The following is a 23,770-nucleotide window of genomic DNA, read 5'->3' on the forward strand; positions in this document are numbered from 1 at the left end:
AAAAAAAAAAAAAAAAGTCACTGGTCCAAAATTATAAACTAACTTTCATGACCCCAAATCAAAATCACTCAGATATAGGAAAATTAGTTTCACTATGAGAAGTACCCAACTACTATAAAGTATCTAGAGTGATCAGAGGTGGTAAAACATGTACATATGATGTACACATTTTTCATAGCAATAGAAAACGTCTATGAAAATCCTGTATAAATTGGGTGGGAAGAGAGCACGGGACTATAGTGATGACACATGGGTAAAGTGGTGGTGGGAAGCCCATGAGGATTAAAACTGAGATGAAAAAACATACAAAATAAAGAATGATGAAAAAATAATAAATACAGAAAAAACAACAACAACAAAAGAAAATCCTGTATAACATATATGGGAGGAAACTCGGACACTGTTCACAAATTCTCACAAAGGACTATAGGTCAAACAAGAAAAAGATCTAGGAAAAAACACTAGAATTTAATCTTTAACTTTATCCCAGTAAAGGTGGTAGAGATGTCGCATTTCTGTACTGCCAATGATGAACATTTTACAATTAGATGTTTACTTCAAAAACACAAGAAAAAAGAATACCTGTACTTGTGTTGCTGTTGCAGTAGGGACATCAAAACAAACACCCTAGAAATCAGAACAAATGCAAATTACATTAGAGTCTGATATATATTACAAAATGCACATTAAAGACCAGATACTATGTTGAAACAGGCCAGGTATTACTTCAGATGCAATTTATATGTACATTATACCCTCTAAAAGCACAACAGCAAAAAGCCAGGGACTTCTAAAAATTGAAACTCAAAATTATTTAGAACTGATAGATAGCATTCCTGGCTATCACACTGTGCTAATCCTCAAGTAATTATATATATATTTTAAAGATTTATTTATTTGTGCATACAGAACTGGGGTACAGGCAGAGTGATGAACAGAACAGGCAGATCAACAAAGTACACTGCTGAGGGGAGCAGCGGACGGGTCAGGAGAGGTCTGCCGCACCATGTGGGTCACCTCCCGGGCAGGGATCCAACTCATGCTGAAGTGGCTTTAGCTTCTTAGTAGAGTGCTTTAACCTGCTGCGCCACCAGGGAGGGCCCTAGATATATTTTTATAGCTGAGAAAATAGGCTTAGAGACTGAGTTACTAGAGACCTACAGCTGATAAGTAGGAAAAAGTGTCAGATATTCAGAGTGATCAAACTGAAAGCAGAGTAAGAAATGATCATCTACTGTTGACTTTCTAGGATGTTATAATCCAGTTTCTAGTGATGAAACCTTTAAAAAGTTACTTTATAGGATGCTATCTTTGATAATAAGCAATGCCTTAATGTTCTCCTGCTTTTAGATCGCTGCAAATATAAAACACCCCTGTAACTAACATAGACATTCTCCCCTTGGTGTCTTAACTGCAACATTATAGCAGGAACACCACTCCATCCAACAACTACCCAAAATCCATCAAGTAACATCATATTAGTGTATTCTGCCATTTGTGAGAATCCTGATTCACATATTTGACTATTTAAAAGCAAACACAGAATAAAAATATGCCCTAAGAAATCTCAAGTACAGAAAAAGATGCTCTAACTCAGCTGTGAGGTCAGAGAACGTTTCAGAGGGAGATTTATGGTTGTCATGTCATAGCGGATATCATAGAAGGAAAAAAATTATTATAAAGAGAGGACCGAGAATGCAATTAGAATGAAAGAAAGCAAGATGTACTTGGCATTGCTGGAGAAGATGGTAGGGATGAAGTTGATCAAGGGGGTGTCAATTCATGAATGACCTTAACCTTCACAAGAAAGTTGGGTCGTTGTTTGTACAGTTGCTTAAGGAGGTAAATAACATGACCAGATAGGTAATGAGCTGAAAGAAACCTGATTTGGCTCACTAGGCCAATGGTTCGCCTGGATACACCTTGGGGTGTATCCAGCACCCCAAGATCTTTCAGGGGTTCCACAAAGTCAAAATTATTTTCAGAAATACTAAGAATACTACTAGGATTCTCCATCCTTTCCACACTTTCTCTCCTAAAGGAACAGTGGAATTCCCAAGACACTACATTACACAGGATGATATCCTTGTAATGGGATATGCTAGTTGCATGTTTTTTAATTATAGTTTTTAAAAATATATTTATTTTATGCATTTAAGAACTGGGTGTAGGCCAGAGGTGCGGGGGTGGGAGGGGTTAGAGTCTTCACCAGAGACAGAGTGGGGAACAGAACAGGTGGACTGATTGAAATACACTGCTGAGGGGAGTAGTAGATGAAACAGGAGAAGTCTGCTGCGCCATGTGGGTCAGCTCCCTGGCCAGGGATCGAACTCTGCTTTAATGGCTGCCAATAGCTTCACAATGCTGAGTCTTAACCCTCTGAGCCCCTTGAATTATACTTTTAATTTCTAATACTATAAATATCAATAGACACCTATACATAAGCAAAGGCTTCTTGGGATCCCCAACACTTGTTAAGGAGGTAAAGACATCATGAATCCAAATGTTTGCCAATTACTACATCTGTCTATGCCACCAAAACAGAACCCAGAAAAAAGAACACCAGGTTTGGTAGACAAGGTTTCAGATTAGAAGATTTTGAACAAAACTTTGAACAAATTTGTTTTAAGTTGCCTAAGAAGCCCCATCTGGATGGAAATGCCAGATCTGGATCTTCAAGTCTGATGTTGTTTACTGATGGCTTGGTTGAGGCTAGAGATACAGACATGCAGTTGTCAGTAACCAAGTGGAAATGGAGGATCACAGCTACTGTTGTCCAAAAGTATACACAGTGAGAAGATGCAGCAGCCCCAGAAGCTGGGAGAAACCACACTATGTTCTCCAGCCATGTAGAGGTACTTAATCAAGTCAGAGTCACGGCCTTACCTGCTTTCCTTTGAGAAAGACCATTCCTTTCACTTTGGAATCAATATCCTCACCCAACTGCTCTTTAAGCTCTTTCCATGCATAACTAATGTTTGGCATTTCAATCGAACACCGCAAAACCATGGTCACAAAGCCCTTTTGGAAGAGGAACAAAAGTATACTTTCAAAAACAAACCCAAACAATAAATATTTGCCTTGTTTCTGAACTCTTTCTAAACTTCCTAAAAAATACACACCCCTCTCCCCCTTACATCAAGTCACCACTTTAAAGTACAGAGCTCAGGGCAATTAAGAACATTCACAAAGGATGTAACCATTGCTACCTTCTCAAATTCCAAAATATTTCATTAATCCCCAAAGAAATCACATGCTCATTAGCAGCCATTACCCACCCCCCCCCACTTCTACCAAGCCACTGGCCAGTAATCTATTTTCTGTCTGTATGGATTTGCTTAACTAAATCTACCTTCACACAGAAGTTAAAACTGTGAAGTTTAATTGAACCCTTTCAATCCTCCTAAAACTCTAAAATTTTGAAGAGTCATAAGCTTGACAGGCTGCATACCGCCTCTGAGTTGATCAGGGAGCGCTGGTCTACGGATGTGGCGCCTGAAATATGCGCCAGAGCCGCTGCCAACGCTTCCACGGCTCCCTTCTCCTCTATCAGCTTCTCGGCAGACTGCTTGAAGTGACTAATTGCAGTAGGAGGCACAGAATCCAAAAGCCTACAGTTTGATTAGATGTATTTATTAGGAGAAAAGACAGAAACAGGCTTCATCTTTAAGACAGCAGTATCTCGAGATAAATCAGTAACTTTCAAATCAAAATCTTTTCATGTATCAAACGCATCACTTTGATACAATACACATTTCTGTAGTAATAAATCCGTTCCTTTGTACCTAATTCTATTTTAACTTCAAAACAAACAAGCAAAAGCCCCCAAAGTCTTATCTCAGGGAATTAGTAAAACAAATATGAAGATGCTCACCAGTGTTACTTATTATGTGCATGAAACAAAGAACTTTAACAGGTACATCAACAGGGACTGGTTAAACAAACCATGAAACAATGAAATGCCATACTGCCGTTACAAGTCATGATACTGAATACTGAACATCTTATGACAATACACGCATTACTTCGAGAATCACAGTCTCTTTCCTTCCTCCTTGCTGGCCATCTAAAACCCAAATTTCCTTCATTGGTGTTATAGACAAGCCTGTTACCAGGATACTTCAAATCATATCAAAATAAATGTTCTAATTTCCGAACTAAATTCCTTTGCAGAACGTTCAAATACTATATGCTAATATCTAGCATTTCCCTTGATCATGGAACCTCCCACTGCATTTCACTTATTTGTAGTTATTATGAAGTTGTGGAAAGCATCTAAAAATGGTGCTCAGGCTCACTGACTCATCTAGCAGGGGAGCTCACCACACGGAGCATGCTGAAGCATCACAGCGCCAACTCCATGCAATCCCCAGGAGAATACTACTACATAGTGATGGACGCTAAACGGCTGAGTTTATTTCAGTCCCTCATAGTAAATAATGGTCTCATTCTTAATGCCATTAGCAACTACACTGACAATCTAATCCTCACAATCTAAATATTGTAAATTAAAGAAGTGGCCTACTCTCATTCCCATAAGGTCAGTGACTGGTTTAATAAAGATGTGGACTATAAGCTGTGATCCTATATAATCAATCTCCAGATGGGAAGCACCTATACTTCATGATACAGTTCCTTGAAATGCTGGAGACAAATCTAACTATTAGTAGTCTCTGCTTCTGATGAGCAGAAATGAGGATATTTACTTTGCAAAATTTCATTTCAGCAGTCCATTTTTATAAGGTTATAAATCGTTAAATTTAATAAAGGAAATAAAGTTTAGGCCAAATCTAATTACTGCACAAAAATAAGCAGTATTTACAACAAGCATTAGAACAGACTACAGCAGTGGGAAGAAACTTACCTGATGGCATCTTTGCTAGAAGCTTTTATTATCTCTGTAGCAGAAGGAACACCTATTCGTTTAAATTTAATTCCCTGCAAGAAAATGAACCAGTTTATGCACAATGTTGCCACCTACTGTTTCCAATGAGATTAGCAACTCCCTAATTGTTTCACATTTACCAAATGTATTATATAAAAGATAAAACTTTTCACTTAAGAGTAGTTTAGATTTCCTATATAGTATGCACCAAGTTTTCCTATTGTATATTTTTCGCAACTAAGACTCCAGCCTTGTTATATTATCATCAACTGAACTCAAGTTCATTCAGTTGTCACTAGTTTTTCTGACATTCTTCAATTTCAATATCCAACCCACAATATATATCATCATTTTGTCTTAGTCTCATGTGATCTGTGACAGTTTCTGTCTTTCTTTTTCATGATCTTAGATAGTTTTATTAAGGAATGCTAGGTCAAGTATTCTGTAGAATATCCCTTAATTTGAGGATGTCTGATATTGTCAAATGCTTACAAAGGGATTGTGGGTTTTGGGTTTTGGGGGGTAAAGACCAGCAATGAATGCCCATCTCCAATATTTCATCATGGATTTACCACAATCACCTGGTAGGTAGCACTCTTCTGTTATCCACACTAGAAAGACTTCACACACTGCCCTCCTCTATTCTTTGTAAGCAAGTCACGAAGTGCTATCTAGTCAAGGGAAGAGGGAGTATAATCTCTACCTCTTAGAGGAGGAATAAGGATATCCTTACCAAATAATTCTGTATGGAAATTGTTTCTTCTCTCCTATTTATAAATTTATCCTCTTGACTTACTGATGTCCTTTTGAACACTTCTGATAACCACTTAATCCATGCTAAAAATATTTCTGGTGTGTTCACTTGCACTGTCTGAAAACTGCCTTTCAAACCTAAAACACTCATTGAAACTATAAATACGAAAACAAAACCATTGCTTTCAAATATAAAATTTTGGGTTTTATCTCATAGGACAATATATAAAACAACGTGTATCTAACAATACAAGCTTTTTTTTTTTACTCATGGCCACATGATACAAAAATAAAAACTGAATTTAAAAACTAAAGATTAGTTTAGAATTCAACATCTGTTAAAAACAAAGAAAAATATTTTACCGCTTTTTGTTCCACTTGTGTTAATTGATATTCTTCTTTGTTCTGATAAAAACAGATGCAAACACCTGTCCTTCCAGCTCTCCCTGTTCGCCCAGAACGATGGATATAAGACTCCACATCCTATTAAAGTATAAATATGTAAGTGACATAGTGGGACAAAAGAAACAAAGACCCAAGCAATCTATGAAGAGCCCCAACGCCAGGCTCACAGACACAGGGTGTGCTCTTTAGCACTTCAACTTATTTTTAGAACTTAAGTTTAAATTAAAAAGCTAAGACAACTTTTAAAACATTTAGAATGATGGGGCAAATTTTGCAGAAAGCATAATCTAAATACAGTGATGTCTAATAGAGCCATATGTAATTTCAACCTCCAATTTTCAAATAACCAGCTTTATAAAAAGGCTAATTTAAGTAATCTATTTTGACTCAATATACCCAAAAGTTATCCTTTCAGTCAGCTCTCCACATAGAACAAATTATCAGAGGTATCGTACATTCTTTTTAACGTCTTCAAATGCCAGTATCCACAATAAATTGGTTCTATTTTACACTTACAGCACACAGGTCAGATCAGAAAAGCTGCATTTCAAGTGCTAAACAGCTGCACAAGACTGTGGCTATCACTGCACAGCACTAACTGCCTACTCTGGCCCATTTAAATAATGTTTGTGTTGCACTTCTGGGACTTTCTTTATAAGAACCGGTGACTTCACAATAACCAGGCATTTTACTCATCATTGTAAACAGTCTTTAATACTGAGAAATTTACTATTTGGGGGAGAAGGTTAAGGGGTCTCTTAAAATAATGGCAACAGGCTCCCTTCAGACCAACTTTTATTTGCCTGAAGTACTGTCCATAACACATAAACTATTGCCCCTTCACCAAGCAATTTTAACCACAGAAGCTGTTAACTACAGACCTTTTTAGTTTCCCAGGACTCTCTATCCAGAAACCATTTTTCTAACCTCTGGATTCTGGCTGCATTTCCACTCAATTGTGAGTTCTGAGGGAAAAGTTTCATTGCAGGCTCATTTTAAAAATCACTCAGCATTCTCGCACACAAGAGATTGCTACATGGAAGTAATGAATACAGCTTCCAATTTGTTTTTGTACCCAAAGGAAACAAATTATGAAGCACTTACCTTTGGTGGAGAACTCTGAATAACCAGGTCAACCTCAGGGATATCTAATCCACGTGCAGCAACATTGGTTGCAACCAAAACTCCAAAATCACCATTTCTAAATCCTTTCAGGGTGATTTCTCTTTGCTTCTGTGGAATGTCTCCATGTAATGACTGGGCATCCTGCCAAAAAAACAAACTGGCCTAAGAATACCAACATAAAGTACTTTTAAACTCACCAATAAGGCCACTAAAAGACATTCATGTTTTGGTGGCACTTCTGAAAATAAAACAAAGAGGAAAACATACTTTACATAGATAAGCCTCAAAATTACTTCCAATTTCCAACCACTAAACTGCATACAACAATACAAGATAAACAATACCAGATAAGAGTGCTCAGTCTACTCTGTCAGTCAGTACAACCCTGGGGTTAACAATGTCCCTCATCTATGAGATGAGATGGACAGATTAGGACATTATCATGTATTAACTGAAAGATACTTCCTCCCTAAAGGAAAGGGAGAGACCCAACCTGCTTTATGGATGTATTCTGCGACAATTCCTGGGCTTCCTTTTTGGTTTCACTGAAGACGATAGTGCGTCCATTAAAACCACTGTATACTCGGATCACGTCCCCAATAACTGCTGCCCTTTGAGTCCAGTGGCACTTGATAGCCAGATGCTGATGTGAGAGAAAAAAAGATTAGTAAGGTCTCACTGGAACCAATCATCAGCACAATCCTAATAGTTTTAGTTTTGGAAGCAAATGTTTAAACCTAACAGGCACAGACTACTGCTACCACTTCCTAAGTCATTAAAGCAGAAAGTTTTTTCCCCTTCCTCCAAAGAGAACTTAGCTTCTTTATGTATTTTCTGACTTAATCAGCAAAATAAAAGAAAAAAATTTCATTGCATAGATTCCTACAGGAAACTAAGTAACTGACAGGAGAAAAGATTCTACATGTTCTATCCTTTTATCTATTTAAAAACGCAACAAGTGTTGGTCAGTTACTGTATAGGTCCATTCTTTGGGTGTAAATAATTCATCTACAACCAAACACTAAGATGAAAATGTATTCAACACAAACACTAGATTTCTCTGCTGCCATCTAGGGATTAAAATCTAGGCATAATTTCTTTCAGTTGTGAAATAATTTACACAGATTTAGATCCCAAAGACTCTGATATCAGGCTACAAGAAGACAAAATTTAGGAAACACATTTCATATTCCACCCATATCAAAATATCTTTATTTTTCACATGGATCTAGCATTCATCAAAAAAGGAGTTTTGTATTTTCCAGTCTTAATATTTTCCAAAAGGGAAAAAATGACACAGTTTAACTAATGTCAACAACTAAATGAATCATTTACCTCCACAGTTATTGCTGCTTTCTGAGTCTTTTTACCAATCAGGTCCACCTGTTCATATGTAGATTTCATGTATTTCTTAGCAACATTATATACCCAATGAGGGCAAGTGGCAGAAAAAAGCAGGGTTTGGGGATTGTCTTCTGAATCTTTGGGGGAAGAAAAAGTCAGCATGAATAACCCAACCAAGACTGCATAGTATTCTACCTCGCTCAGTTCTTCCAGGCTCCATTAATAGTCTACAGCAACCTCTTGAAGTGAAGCCAGGTATTGAGAACACAAAAATGAAGCAGTTAGAAGTTCCCAACAACGAAATATTGCTGAAATAAGTCATGGGAAGAATTCTGGCAATAGCGAAAGTATTTTAAACTTATTTTGCTTCCGGACCACTTAGTATTTAAGAGTTTAGAATTCCAGTCTATTCATTCTTTGAAGTCAGGTATTACAAGTTTTCCAACCCTGATTTTACTATTTGGTCTGCTCTGTGAAATACTATTTACTGGATGTTCAAATGGTAGTGTCAGCTGGTAGACATCAGCCTGCCAACATATATACAGGGTGTATTAAACAGTTTCTACCTCTCAACTCAGTAATTTTATTTCTGGCAATCTATTCTGAATAATACCAAATAATGAAGTAAGAAGAAAGCTATTTGCATAAAAATGTAAGGACAGAAATTTATTTTATGTACAAGTTAAAGAGATGGATTAGCATGGAGTATTAAGCCAAACTTTTATATGTACAGAGAGATGATATTCAGCACACATGCAATAGCACAAAGACAGCAAGAAAAAGCAAAAAAACCAAAAGCCAAGTACATTAAGCTGGCAGGATATTAAAATTTTCTTTTTACTTCTCAAGTTTTCTCCATTGTAATTAAATGAAAATCATGTATTTTTCCCCCAACTCAAGTTCCAAACAGAACACCTCCCAATTACTCATAGCCACATTTAACTTCTAAATAACCACCCATTCTACATTCTCTTTCATCAGTTCCCCCTGAATTTGGATTTTACCTTTTTTATATGCCACACATAAAATCTCTTCCACTTGATCAGCAAACCCCATATCCAACATCTGGTCAACTTCATCCAAGACAACATGCTTAAGTTTGGTGAGATCTAGCTTGCCATTCTGCAGGTGGTCTTTGATACGACCTGGTGTCCCAACCAGGATATCAATCCCATTCCGCATACGCTCAACTATAAAGGACAACAATAAAATATGTTGGGTTATTAGTGCATCTTAACAGCTGGGGTACCAATCATATTTTTATTCTAAAATATTTATTAGCTACAAGAACCAGGAAATGTACTAATACTGAAGGTAAAAAGGCACCCCTTAGTCTAGTGGGGGGAACATTTAAGAAGTGACAACCAAGTGCATTATAAAACATAATAGAAAAATTATCTGCAGTGGGAGATAGTAGCAACAAGAAAGATATGACTTCTTGGCTGGTGGAAAATTTCAAACTTTCACAGACCAATGAGCATCAGAACCTTAATGAAATAGTACTTTAAGGGAGATGAGATAAAAGGGCAAGCACCGCAAGGTATAAATGTTGAAAAAGTAGAGTTCAATATAATTGAGTGAAGCATTTAATTAATTTAAATGCATTTAATTAATTTAATAATGCAATTTTTAAGTGAGTTGCTGTTGCAGTCTGGGAATACTATTTACTTTACATTATCTAATTAATTCCTCACAACACACCTAAAGGTCAATTTACTAACCCTACTTATACATTAGTGATTGAAGTGCAGAAAAGTTAAGCGATTTCAATTTAAAATCACTCAGCTATGAAGTCTAGATTTAAACCCCAGTCTTTCTGATGTCAAAGCCTACATGTGTTCCACCACAGCTGGAAATGATCACATGCCTTGTGTGCCAATGCTAAAACACTGTTAATGTCTTAAATCCCCTCCTATGTTGCTCTGTATAATAAAGCTTAAAAGTCTTGAACTGCAAGGTAATGGAATATCATAGTAAAGAAGGAACATGTGGCCCCTGGGGAAAGACCTCCTGTAGCAAGAAAGCAGGGATGCCACGAGAGGCTGAGACAAGGTCTTTGACAGATGAGAAACAACACCTTGAGTTCTGACTTTGTTCCAAGTGCCCAACTGTCCTCTCGGATCAATAGGGAATTTTTGCAGTGTTTAGATAAAGAAAGAGATGATACAGAGTCCTAAGAATTATACAGAGGATGTGACACATTTTGCAATGCCATGTTCTGATAATATTTAAATAAAAACACTGTAAATTCCAAGCCAGATAACAGGGCAGATGAAACCCAATCAGGACATTCAACAGTGCATGCATTTTCCTTCCATGGATTTTGGATTTACTTACTTTGACCTCCATAGGGAGTTCCACCATAAAAACAAGCCACTGCCAACTTCTTTGTGATGTCACTGAAGTCTCTGCTTACTTGATTCGCCAACTCCCTTGTGGGTGCAAGAACCAGTACCTGAAAAGGAAAAACTAATAATTAAATTGAATGTATTATGCAATGTCTGTTTCTTAACATATCTGAAATTCACTCAGGAGGTTCAACTCATCCTACCAAGTACTTTCAAACCATCTAGTATGTGCTTTGCATTGTATTGTGAGAATACAATATAATATGGTAATATGGCTCCTGACAAATCTCAACAAAAGCATGTGATCCTAACTGTAAGAACAGAAAAAGGCGCCAAATATATGATGCTCTAGGACATTGTGTTACGCAAGCTGAGGGACCAGGGAAAGCTGCATGGAACTACTACTAGTCCTTAAAGAACAGCATTCCTGGAAAGAAGCAACTTAAGAAAGAAGTAACATTTCTGGTGATAGTATCTGAGCTTTTACTGCATCTCAGGTTCTAAATGCTTAATATGTAACCTTCTGAGATCAGTACTAGAAGATGAATAATACAATACCCACAATTGTTAGCACATGACAAATGTCTAAAACCAAAAGGCTAAGAGGCAAACTCAGACTTAAATTCAGCTAGTTAGGCTCCAAATCCTGTCTGAAGCTCTACTCTAAGGTAATGTGAAATACAAAGACAGGGCAAGGACAAAATGGTAAGGAGCTTTGAATCCTAGGACAGTCTTAAGTTTAATCCAAGAGGACACAACAACAGGAAACTAATACAGATCCTTAGGTAGCAGCATGAAACAAATGAGGTTTAAGAGCAACCATCACCTGGGCACCCCCGAGTGGCACAGTGAGTTAAAGGGCAGCACTGCAAGTTAGCCACAGCTGCTTCAGTGTGGGTTCGATCCCCAGGCCCAGAAGCGATCCACATCGTCCAACAGATCTCTCCTGTCTCGCCCACTGCTCCCCTCAGCAGTATACTTCCTTGATCTATCTGCTCTGCTCCCCAGTCTCTGGTGAATCCTCTCACTGCCCCTGCACCTCTGTACCCCAATTCTGTGTACATGAATTGATGACTAAAAAAAAAAAAAGCAACCACCACCTAATCAATCCTTCAACTAAGATAGATATTTTACTGATAATCCTATATGGCCAACACTATTCCAGGTATTAGAATTATTATTTACTACTATATTTAATGAGAGACAGAATGGACAATGGAAGGCCAATAAACAAGGTGTGACTAGAAAGTCAAAGAACTCATAGCCAAGGTGACAACATGGACATTATTTAGTAAGGAAAAGGTCTGTCAAATACCAGATTCTCCAGATATTACCCAATGGATAGCTAGAATTCTAGTAAGGGGCTTCGCCTCTTCACTTCTGGATGCCTGCCCTTCTATTCATGCATCTTTACCAAAAATGTTTTCCCCATCTATGCAGAAGTAGCCAAAGACAACGGACCAAAGCCGTGAGCTCCAGAGACAAATATCAGTTTGAAGGAACATGATGAACATTAATACAAGTGATCACAAAATTGAGACAGAAGATATTATTTAAACAAACAGTGTTTGTTATGACAGTCTTACAAGAATTATCTTGGCTACCTTCAGATAAGCAACTAGAGGCAAAAAGAAATTTAAGGACAACCAAATATAAAATAGGGCACATAAACAATGCCCAAGAATTCTTTCTTTCCTATGTGGATTTGGAGCCCAATGTCACAGGTGCTTAAGATCATTACCTGAGGGGCACGGCCTCTCTTCCGGTCTTGTACTTCTCCTAGAAGTTTCTCAATCAAAGGGATGGCAAAGGAGAATGTCTTCCCAGTTCCTGTCCGTGCCTGTGCAATTAAGTCCTTCCCACTGTAGACATGGTGAAATGTCTTTGCTTGTATAGGAAACAGGTAGGTCACTCCACGGACTGTGAAAAAGTTAACCATGTTACCTGATGTTGCAGTTCATAAAATATCAGCCAAGATGAAAGCATACCTATGCTTCAAATCCTGAACAATTAAGAAATTCTATCTTACTTCTGATCAACGTCTATAAAGTCAGGTTTGAATATATTCTACTAGTGAAGATTTTTCTCAACTAAATGATAATATATGAAACACCAAATTATAGTAAATATTTATTATTTTAAGGATTAAGTCACATGTCATGAAATCTTATTAACAGGTTGGATTTATCAGTGCTTTGCAGTCCATATGTGGTGCAGCTGATTCACAAACATCAGGCTTCTGCAAGCATTCGTGACCTAGGTCTGTTCATAGGCACACTGATAATGATTTCTGACTCAGGCTAGTATCACATTAACCTACAAATGACTCAAGAAGTAAGAGTATAAAAAAGAAAATACTAACATGGCATCCAATATTTCATTTCATTATCAATCATTATACTTCTGAATAGACATATTGTGCTGAATAAATTTTAATCTCTCGTTTAAGAGACAGCAAAGGTGATCACTAGGACGGATAGTGCTATGCTAAACTTACAGACCACTTCATTACATGTGTGCATCTATTGTGTCATCCCACAAGAAAATGTTCCACTTCATCCTAACAAGAAGTTTTACCACTATAAAGTATTTCCAAGAATATTACCTTTGAGAAGTTTAATAGTCTCTTCAGATATGGGAAAATTAGAAAATGCTCCTTCTTTTTGTTCCAGAGGTACTTCCTAGCAAGGGCCACAGAAAGAAATCAGTAATTGTTCCTTCAGGTTAACACAGAGAAGACTTTGGTATTCTAAAATATCTCAACCGCCCAAAAACACACAAAAACTTTGGTAGGTGAAAATCAAGATCCTCTTAAAAGGAAATAAATAATGATAATCAAGAAAACTCTAACAGAAGAAAAATATGTCAATTACCTACTGTATACAGCTTCCATATGGCTAATGAGGTGGATTCAATCTCAACTAAGAACTATACCGAAGCCTTTCCACATTAACAATATAATGTTAAATGCGTCAGTAATCCTCTTCCATATCAACATCTCTCACATTTATTCAAAAAGAACTAAACATGCATGACAAAGTCATCACAGTGGCTTTATTTAACAACAAAAAGCTGAATGCCCAACAAAGAAATATTTAAGTAGATTTCAAAATACGGAGATGATGTATTTGTGGCCATTAAATATATCTAATATGTGAAAATATAGAAAATTGTATGTAAACAGAAAAGGTCAGCTATAAAACTGTGCACAGTACATCCTAATCTGATCAAAAAGGTGATGTATAAAAGTTAATGTACAGAAACAACATTCAACAGCAGGTCACCCTGTGCCTGAAAAGTGCCTTGTATTTACTTAATGACTGCTGAAATGCTTCCTGGTAAATTTCTACATTTTATAAATTTTCCAGATTAAGTATTTTTTATAATCAGGGAAAAAGTATTTTATTGAATGTTGACCACATCATACAGACAAGGCAAAATAACTTAGTAAAATTAGGACTTTGCTTTGATTACTGAGTATCTGAAAAGGTAACAGATATTTTACCTCGTGGCCACTCAATCATCCTGGTCAAAAGAAGAAAACGTAGGCAGTCAAGCGCTTTTTCAGTGGTTCTACTTAATTACCATTTGGTGAATCTCCTCAGAGGGATGCTAGAACTTTCTATATCCCCCCTCCTACTGGTTTTTGACATGCTGATAAACAAGCCAGAAGCGGAGAAAAGACTTTCATGAAGCTTAGCAACATACCTGCTTGTATGCAAAGGAAACATTCTGACAATATCTTTTAAAATGAAGTTACACCTACAGCTCAAGGGACACAACCCCTCGAAGTGCTGACACATCAAATTTCTTCTAATTATTTAATAGCATATGAGCTATTACCTATTTATCTGACATAAGAAAGATAGTCTACATATTATGGTGCAACTTTACCTGCTCTAACTCACTGTTACTTTCTTCACTGGCGTTTGTGTCAGGTTCAGAATGAGAGAATCCATTCTTTAATTTGAGATTTTTCTCCCCAATTTCTCCATTCTTCACTTTGGGATTTTTCTCCCCAACTTCTCCGTTTATTTCCTTTTCTTTCTTCATCTTCTTGGGTTTAGGAGAACCTATTTCTTCTTCAGCAATCTCATTTTTCACCTTTTTGGTTTTAGGAGAAACAACATTCTTTTCAAGGGTCTCCTTTTTCTTTTTCACACTTTTGGTTTTAGGAGAAATAACATCTTCTTGAGAAGGCTCCTCTTTCTTCACTGCCTTTTGGGGCTTAAGGGAACTCATGTCAACCTCAGAAGGCTCTGCTTTCTTTTTAACTTTTTTAGCTTTGGGGGAAATAGTTTCTTCTTTTTTGTCTGCTGCCTCTTCATTCTTAGATTTTGGCTTCTCTTTTCTACCTCTCTAAAAAAAAAGTAATAAAGGAATACAATTTGCATAATACATCAATTTTGTATTATTTCAAGATCACATAATTATGAGAAACACAATGAATGGTGGGCATTTTTAATATTTGCACTTTCACCTTGCAACGAAGCAAAAATCAATCAGTATGGTTTTCAGTACCATTTAGCTACTTGCAGACAAGTATGTATCAATTTTCTTAGCTTGGAAGAGATTACCTCTCATTAACTATTCAATTCACAATGGGGTGGCTCATGGAACATTCTGACAAGCTCTAAATTAGATAATACTATAGAAAGCAATCACTTCATTATTCTTTCACAGATGAAGATTTTCTTTCCAAGAGGTCATAATATCTGTTCTGTTTTATCTCACAAACACAAATGTATTTACATATAGATACACTTTATGAACCAACAGAACTATAAAAACCTACAATCACCTCATGCACTGCACAAAGATGTGTCTATTTTAAAGGGTTGAGGGGAAACATGTTGGGGAGAAAATGCAAAATATAAGGAATGGAATGGGTGAAACCTCAAAATTAAAACTTTCTACCTGAAATGTCTGACCATCTCCACCTTTTCATATTACTGAAAACAACTAGATAGGTGTAGCCTCTGTTAAAAACCTCTCTAGCAGACACAGGCCAACTTCCTAACTATGAAGGCTATTACACTGATTTTCAATCTGCATGTCTGAAACTTCAAATCATGGATGAAGGATAACCAGCCTTCTGATGTCGGAAAATAACTTGGTCTTCATACACAATAACCTTCTTTCTTTCTCCCTTGGGTCCACCAAGTAAGTGGATTCCACACTGAGTTTGGTAACTTAAAAGTCGAGCCTCTCCTAATTTAAACACAAACTGACACAGCGTAGATAAACCATTACCACTTCCCTATCTGTGGGGCCAAGTCTATGTTCCCAGGCATCACACAATGCCAAAATGATGATACTCTAAGAGGTCCCCATCCAAAAAATTAAAAACTTGAAATGACAAGGAATGAAAACTCCTAAGTCGTGTACAATCAATATCGAAACAAGCAAAAGGCAACTATCAAAGTAACTTAAGACTACTGCACACTGCTGACTTACATAAAAAACAGCGTGTACAGACAGCAGCCCACGTCTTTGCATTTTCATGGGCTATCTAGCCAATAAACGTGAACAAGAACTGAATTGCTTCAGCTTCTAAGGGCTGCTTACCGGAAGCCTGACTTCTGCTCGAGTGAAAAGGATGTCACCGCAGGAGCCGCCCACGTGGGAGCACCAGCTCACAGCCCCGCTCGTCTAACATAAAGCGTTGTTTCTACCTCCACTTGCCTCGCAGTTCCCTCCGCGCAAGCGCACGCCCGGTGGAAAGGCTGAGCCAACAACCTGGGGCTTAACCCGGGACGCTCAACTCTGCGCTGCCGGCGCGGGACGCCGGGGCTCCGGTACCACGTGGGACAGCTGGCCCTCCAGTTCCCCCCATCCCGCTCGGCCTCCCTTCCGGGCTCCAGGCGCGCTCGGCGCCGGCAGGTGGGGCAGACAGGGGGCCCACCGCCCGTGGGGAGCACCACCCAACGGCGCCCCTAGCCGGGAACCACGCGGGGCTCTGGACCGGCCAGGTCCGCGTCGCGCACTCCCAGCTCCAGAGCCCGTCTCCCGTGCCCCACCGCCCTCAGGCCCCAGGGCCCTGTGTATCACCTTCTCAGTTTGCTTTCGTGGCTTCTCCACTTTTCCCATGGCCAGGCCTGATTCCAAATCCGCGACACTACGGAGTTTCCCCGGCATCACTCGACACAAACGGTACAGACCGACTAGTCGCGTCCACCGCGTGGAGAGGAAGAGACAACTCTTTCCACCCAGCTCTCGTCATTTCCTGTAACAAACTATTTCCTGCGGAAGCAGGAAGTGCCGGGGTGTAGAGTTCCACGTGGTTGTCCTAAGCACCTGCTGCTCGAACAGGCGGGTGAGTTGACTGTGGTGTCTAAACTACGGTGGAAAGCTCTGTAGACAGGAGAATAGAACTGGAAAACCGAGTTCGTGTTCTCTGCAGATGCTGCCCAGATTCTGGCTAGGCTCCTTCCGATAAAAGAAGATAGTTGCTATTAAATGATACCTATTCCGTGCTTTAGATTGCTCGAATTTGCAAGGTTCTTTTCATGCACAGAGGCGTGTTTAATCTCCCGTGAAACGTCGATACTGAAAGAAACCCAGATTCACAAGCCTAGTTGTGAACTAGAATTCACTCGGGTCTGGTCACTAATGCTTGCACTCGACAGATATCCACTGAACATTAACTGTCGCGTTTGAGAAACATAGCTAGAATTCAGGAACAGACAACTGCCACAAGGAACACAGTCTGGTGGATAAACTACAAAACTACTACTCTACATATACTGCTGTAAACATGATGCATCCTTATCCTCAAATGTTAGCTAAAGAGTAAGTCCAGACAACTTCTAAACAGAAAATTGTTGTCAATTTATATGAAGTATGTAAGTTCCTTATGTTTCCCCATAAAAGGAGCTCTAGGGCCCTCCCTGGTGGCACAGCAGGTTAAAACACAGCACTAAGAAGCTAAAGCCACTTTAGCATGAGTTCGATCCCCAGCTCCGGAGGTGATCCACCTCTCCTGACCCGCCCGCTGCTCCCCTCAGCGGTGTACTTCATCAGTCCGCCTGTTCTGCTCCCCACTCTGTCTCTGGTGAATCCTTTCACCGCCCCTGCACCTCTGGCGTGTACCCCAGTTCTGTATGCATAAATAAATAAATCTTTAAAAAAAAAAAAGTAAGATGAAATTGCACCATTAAATAAAATAAAGACACACATAATAATAACTAATAAAAAAAGCAGGTCTATAAAAACTAGTGGAAGATGGATATGTGTTCATTGTGGTATTCTTGAGCCAGGAGCCTTGATTTATCTATTTTGTAGACTTAAATTTTCAGTGTCTTTTAACAAATGCAGACTGATAATTAAAATGCCTTGGAGGGTGAGATGGGGAAAGAAATTCTTTAAGTAAATTTCAGTTATGTGCCCAGGCACTTAACCAGTTCAGTCATCATGGTATTAGATGTGAAAGAAAGGGGTACAAGCATGAACACAGTCAACTAACAAAATGCTTTATATCTGATGAAATTTCAGCCGTGTACCAGGATATAAGGGACTTCAGGATATAAGGGAAAGGCCCAACCTGAGCCACAAGGAACAGTGGATAGTCTGGTGGATAAACTACAAAACTACTACTCTACATGATACTGCTGTAAACATGTTGCAGGGACATTCCTTATCCCCAGATGTTAACTAAAGAGTAAGTCCAGACAACTTCTAAAATTGACAACAGAAAATTGTTGTCAATTTATATAAAGTATGTAAGTTCCTTAGTAACATACTAACATATACGCAAAAGCCCAAAATTCCAAGAAAAAACATGTAAAAGATCCTCTGGCTCAAATGTGCTAATTACTTTATTGAATCTATTCATCAGGGTAAATACAATAATAAGTAAAAGAAATGGGTTATATATGCCTTTGATTGCAAATGTGAAGTACTGCTTGAATATTCTAACAGACCAGCTTCCTCTGATGGAGACAATGTTTTTATAAAGGGGAGAATTTGTTTCAAAAAGTACTGTATACATACAAGCACATGTATGTGTACACATCCACAAGCACATCCACTGTGTACAGTGGATTCAAAAGGCTTCATAATGGGCCCTCCCTAGTGGCGCAACAGATTAAAGCACAGCACTATGAAGCTGTCACAGCTCTATGAAGCTATGGCAGCCACTGCAGCCTGAGTTCAATCGCCTGCACACTATTCCCCTCAGCAGTGTATTTCAATACATCTACCCGTTTTGCTCCCAACTCTGTTTCTGATGAATCTTCTCCCCACCCCACCTACCTTTAGCCTGTCCCCCTGTTCTGTATGCATAAATAAATCTTTTTTTAAAAAAGCCTACATGATAATGTTAGCAATTATCTTTGAGTGATATGATGATGGATAGCTTTTACTTCTATTTGTTTCTCTATTTTTTCAAAAATTGTCATTTAAGTCAGGTGCACAGTTTAAAAAAATTTTTTAAAAATTGTCATTTATTACTAATTTAAAAAAAGAATGAGTAGTATCACATAGTTTTATGAGTTTATCAACCAGACTGCATGATTTTGGAGGCCCAAAATGGGTCTTCCCTTTTACCTCAAAGTCCATGGTACAGGCTGAAATTCCATATGTCAAGTATTTTGTTAGTTAATTGATTGTATTCACAATTGCACTCCTTCCTTTCACATCTAGTATCAGGGTGATTAAAGAACTATTCGGTACTACCCCCAAAATACACAAAAACAGTGTGAGTACTCCCCTCTGTATCTAAATATAAATTCATTATTCAAACTTCTAATGCTGAAATAAAAACATTCATTTGCCAACTCAGAATCTGAAGATCAGGGTAATGGACTCAAGTTCAAATAGTTGGTAGGTGATCACACTAGGGTACAGAATACCAAATAGGAAGACAAAAGGTGGCTCCGTAAGGAAGACGCAGAATCAAAGTAAGTGACCTAATGCAGCCCCCCTCCTACCAGAAATACAAAAAACTGGCTCTCCTTGGTGATGCAACTGGTTAGGGTGAGCACTGCAAGTGAGCCACAGCCACTTCAGTGCATGTTCAACAGGGACTGACCCACATGACGCAGACCTCTCCCTTCTCCCCTGCTGCTCCCCTAGCAGTGTACTTCATGGACCCATCTCTTCTGCTCCCCGCTGTCTCTAGTGAATCCTCTTACCGCCCCTGCACCTCTTGCCTGTACCCCAGTTCTGTATGCATAAATGCACAAATCTTTTTTAAAAAAAATACAAAAAACTAGTATTTAATCTTAGGACTTACCCCACTTTCCTTCCTCATAAGCCAGCCTTTAAGCAAGTGTATTCATAAAATCCATCCTTCCCCTTTGCTGGTGTTTACCTATGTTTATCTTTTTCACTGTTTTCTGAAACTCTTCAATAGCTGTTCAAAAACAGGACTATAGGCCTTCCTACATAGGACTTTAGCCTTTTTCACAACTGCTTTCCTCATTGTGAAGATCTCATCAGTAAAAGCTGCTATAATTGTTCAGACTAACAGTAGACATGTTACCATTCTGTGCCTTTGCCAGGTTGCCCATTCATATTTAGCCATTTGTCCAAAAACCTATCTGAACACACTCTCCCCCACCCCTTTACCTAGGCTGGGAGAGATGCCCCTGCACAGAGATCTGGAATCACTGCACTGTGTCATTGCCATGGATGTAGCTTGCTGTGAGTACAGGATGAACATTATCCACTTTTCTGTATCCCAAACACAGTGCCTGGAACACTTTAAGTACTCCACATATTCTGACCAAATTACTAATGTACCTTAGTAGAAATAGAAGCCCTATTGCATTTTGGATATAAACCCAGGTCTCACAACTATTCAGAGTCAGCTGAGGTATTTCCCTCCCATTCATGGCTGTCAGGAACTCCCCATATTCAAAACTCCCTTTATCAATAGAGCACTGAGTTAGTTCTTCCTTGCTCCTTGGCTTAGTTGAGATCTAGGCTCCTCTTGAAAGATAATCCTCCTGCAATTTTCTCACATTGCTCATTCCCTCACATTCCATGCACCCTAGTTAACTCTAAGACAAACTATTCACTTGTGAAAAATCCTTTCCCCTCTGCAGATATGTGGAATTTCACTTAATACCCTTATTTAGTAGTAACTTAGCAACTTGCACCACTCACTGGTATTCTGGCACTCAGTCTTGCTTTGTCTTCGTGAATTCACTGTCCAGGAAAACCATCTATGTAACACCTGGTCCTTTGACCACCTCAACTGAAACCACTTTTGCCCCAACAGTCGTGAGCTACACCCTGCACTTACCTTCTTCAAACTGTCCCAGTCGGGACCTCACTGACCTTCAACCCCTTGCCCCTTGTATATTCTTCCTATCAACCCCATCTTCACTTCAATCCCTAGGCAGTCTAGATTGCAAGGATCATTAAATTAACCACTCTTGCCAAAGTCCTCAACATTTTGTCCTCATAGTACTTGTGTCACAAAGCAAGACCCATACACTAGATCAGTCAAGTATTTCTCATCTCCGATTCCTAAAACAGAATGTTGAGTATTGCTTTAGAAAATCAGTTATTCTAATTAGTATAGTTTCTAATCTCAAATGGACCCTCAAAGCTGGTCATCTGGCTGGTGAGCTCTTGATCTTATTCTGTAGTTGACACTTTAGCACCTCTCCCCAAGTCTTCCAGCTTGCTACGTCCCTCTTCACTGCAAGAATGGGGGGGGGGGAGAACTTTCTACATCAATACCTGCAGACTCACCTATACAACCATGATTCCAGACAATAACTTCTCAAGTACCTCAGTACTCATCACTCAAGATGTTACCCATCATTAGTACAGACTATCATCTACCTAGACTCCTCTGACAGCATCTAAAGGTCTCCTGGCTTCTAATCTGGTCCTTGTGCAATCTCTTCAGTTTAACCAGTAATCTTTCTATTACACGGATTTTATGTTACTCCTTCTTTGAACCCCTTTATGGCTTTCTACTGTCTTCAAAAGAGTGTTTAAACTCTTTAGCAATATACACACACATGGCTTTTATAATCTGATTCCTGTTAATACTATCTCTCGTATTCTTCTCCTCTAACATTCATGAATCCAGTTATAATAATTGTAGGTCCTCAAATTTATCATGCTATTCCTTGCCTCTGGGTTTCTGCATATGTTGTTTTCTCTCCGTGCAAGCTTTCTTCCTTCTAAACTCCCCTTCCCACAATACACTTATACTTGGTTTGAGCAACTAATACTTTTGGCTATACTTCTTTTGCTTGGGCATCATTCCTCCTAAAAGCTTTCCTAACTCCTAAGACTGTATAGGCACACCCCAACTGGGCCCTTACCCTATCTACCTTCTTCCTAGCCTTTACGTTTTAATCTCATTCATAATTCTAAGTGCATTGAAAATAGTGACTACGTCTTACCACTATGTCCCCAGTGATTAGCACAGTGACTGTAGGCAATCAATATGTGCCTAATAAATCCTTGAGTGTACATGTTTGCACACTCTTTTAATTAGCTATATTTAGTATTTTAAAATACCTAACCTATCATGTAAACAGTCTATTAAGGTCTTTAATGTAGAAGGATTTTTTATTTTCTACCACAGATCCTATAAAAGGAATGACATGAATAAAAGTACACTGCATTTTGTAAAATTCATGTAACCTTAAATAAGATTATTGATTGCCATGTTTTAGAAGAAATAATAAGAGGTAATTTATGCATAGTGAAAAGAGACAATAAAAGGAGTTTTTTTATTCAAAAGTATAACTGGATGAGTAGATTTGTTTACAACCATTCTTGTGAAATACTTTAAAAAAATACGACCAACTTCTTTGCAAAAAGCAGACACATACCTCAACTACGATGACCTAATTTTTGATGGATAATGCACATGATTAGGCAGAAATAGGCAAGCTCACGCTGGTCAATTAAAAAATATTCAGTCAAAACTCCGTTTGTGGCCCCCACTTCTTGATCGATTTCTATTCCCACTTCGTCGTCTACCATCTTGCCGGCTCCCCGTTCGACTGCCCTGTCGATTCTGTCTGCCTGCTCGGCCACCAGATCGATCACCTGATCGGCCTGACCGGCCACCTGACCAGCCACTCCTCTTTCTGGAATTAGATGAATTTCCATCATAATATTCTTCAATGTCAGGTAACTTGGATGGCACTGAGAGTATCCAGTCTGAATCATGCCACTCTGCCTGTTGGGGAAAATTTACAGGATTAATATAAATGCAAGGTAGAAGCCATAGCAAAATGTGAGTATAGAAGACTCTTTTTAAAAAATAACCATCATCGTTTCACTCATAGCAGGAGTATAATGGACCAGGCGAGAAAATAACAAAAATAATGAACAACCATATACCAGAGACATTCTGTGGGGGTGGAGTGGGGAATGGGTTCAAAAATGGGGGGGGGGGGGAAGGGAGGGAAATGCACGGGACTATGGTGGTGGCACAGGGGTGATTTGGTGATGGGAAACCCACGGGGATTACAATCGAGATGGAAAAAAAAAATGTGCAAAATGATGTAAAAATAAACTTTGTAATAAATAAAATAAAAAAATAAAATAAAAAATAACCATCATCAGGGCCTTCCTGGTGGTGCAAAGGTTAAGTCTTAGTGCTATCAAACTATCGCCAGTCAATCCCCAGCTGGGAAGCTGACCCACATGGCACAGCTGACCTCTCCTGTCTTCACCACTGTTCCCCTTTGCTGTGTATTTCAGCAGATCTGTCTGTTCTGCTCTCCAATTTGTATCTAGTGAATCCTCTAACCCCTTGTACCTCTGGCATACACCCCAGTTCCTATGCATAATTTTTTTTAATTAAAAAAAAGTTATTAACATTACTAAAAACAAACAGACAGATCACTAATTGGGAAAGCATTTTCTCACACAAAAGTAGCGATAAAAGACTGATCACAAAAATATACGGAAAACTGATGAAACTCAA

General features: G+C 38.7%; 2 protein-coding genes across 2 annotated transcripts in view; both read right to left on the reverse strand.

Moving 5' to 3' along the window:
- DDX21 (DEAD (Asp-Glu-Ala-Asp) box helicase 21) overlaps positions 1-17,074 on the reverse strand; it is a 19,775-nt gene extending 2,701 nt beyond the window's left edge. The window contains exons 1-14 of the mRNA XM_004680826.2: positions 16,912-17,074; positions 14,755-15,219; positions 13,466-13,541; positions 12,602-12,780; positions 10,850-10,967; positions 9,517-9,702; positions 8,504-8,649; positions 7,662-7,811; positions 7,148-7,309; positions 6,002-6,121; positions 4,865-4,938; positions 3,452-3,611; positions 2,887-3,021; positions 583-627 (exon numbers count right to left, since the gene is read on the reverse strand). Coding sequence (XP_004680883.1) covers positions 583-627; positions 2,887-3,021; positions 3,452-3,611; positions 4,865-4,938; positions 6,002-6,121; positions 7,148-7,309; positions 7,662-7,811; positions 8,504-8,649; positions 9,517-9,702; positions 10,850-10,967; positions 12,602-12,780; positions 13,466-13,541; positions 14,755-15,219; positions 16,912-16,998 — 2,103 coding nt within the window. The 5' untranslated portion in view covers positions 16,999-17,074. The remainder of the gene's footprint in view (positions 1-582; positions 628-2,886; positions 3,022-3,451; positions 3,612-4,864; positions 4,939-6,001; positions 6,122-7,147; positions 7,310-7,661; positions 7,812-8,503; positions 8,650-9,516; positions 9,703-10,849; positions 10,968-12,601; positions 12,781-13,465; positions 13,542-14,754; positions 15,220-16,911) is intronic.
- A 5,461-nt stretch (positions 17,075-22,535) lies between these two features.
- DDX50 (DEAD (Asp-Glu-Ala-Asp) box polypeptide 50) overlaps positions 22,536-23,770 on the reverse strand; it is a 29,078-nt gene continuing 27,843 nt past the window's right edge. The window contains exon 15 of the mRNA XM_004680827.2: positions 22,536-23,017. Coding sequence (XP_004680884.1) covers positions 22,751-23,017 — 267 coding nt within the window. The 3' untranslated portion in view covers positions 22,536-22,750. The remainder of the gene's footprint in view (positions 23,018-23,770) is intronic.

The sequence above is a fragment of the Condylura cristata genome, unplaced genomic scaffold (assembly GCF_000260355.1).
Source record: "Condylura cristata isolate star-nosed mole 26May11 unplaced genomic scaffold, ConCri1.0 scaffold00011, whole genome shotgun sequence".
NCBI lineage: Eukaryota > Metazoa > Chordata > Mammalia > Eulipotyphla > Talpidae > Condylura > Condylura cristata.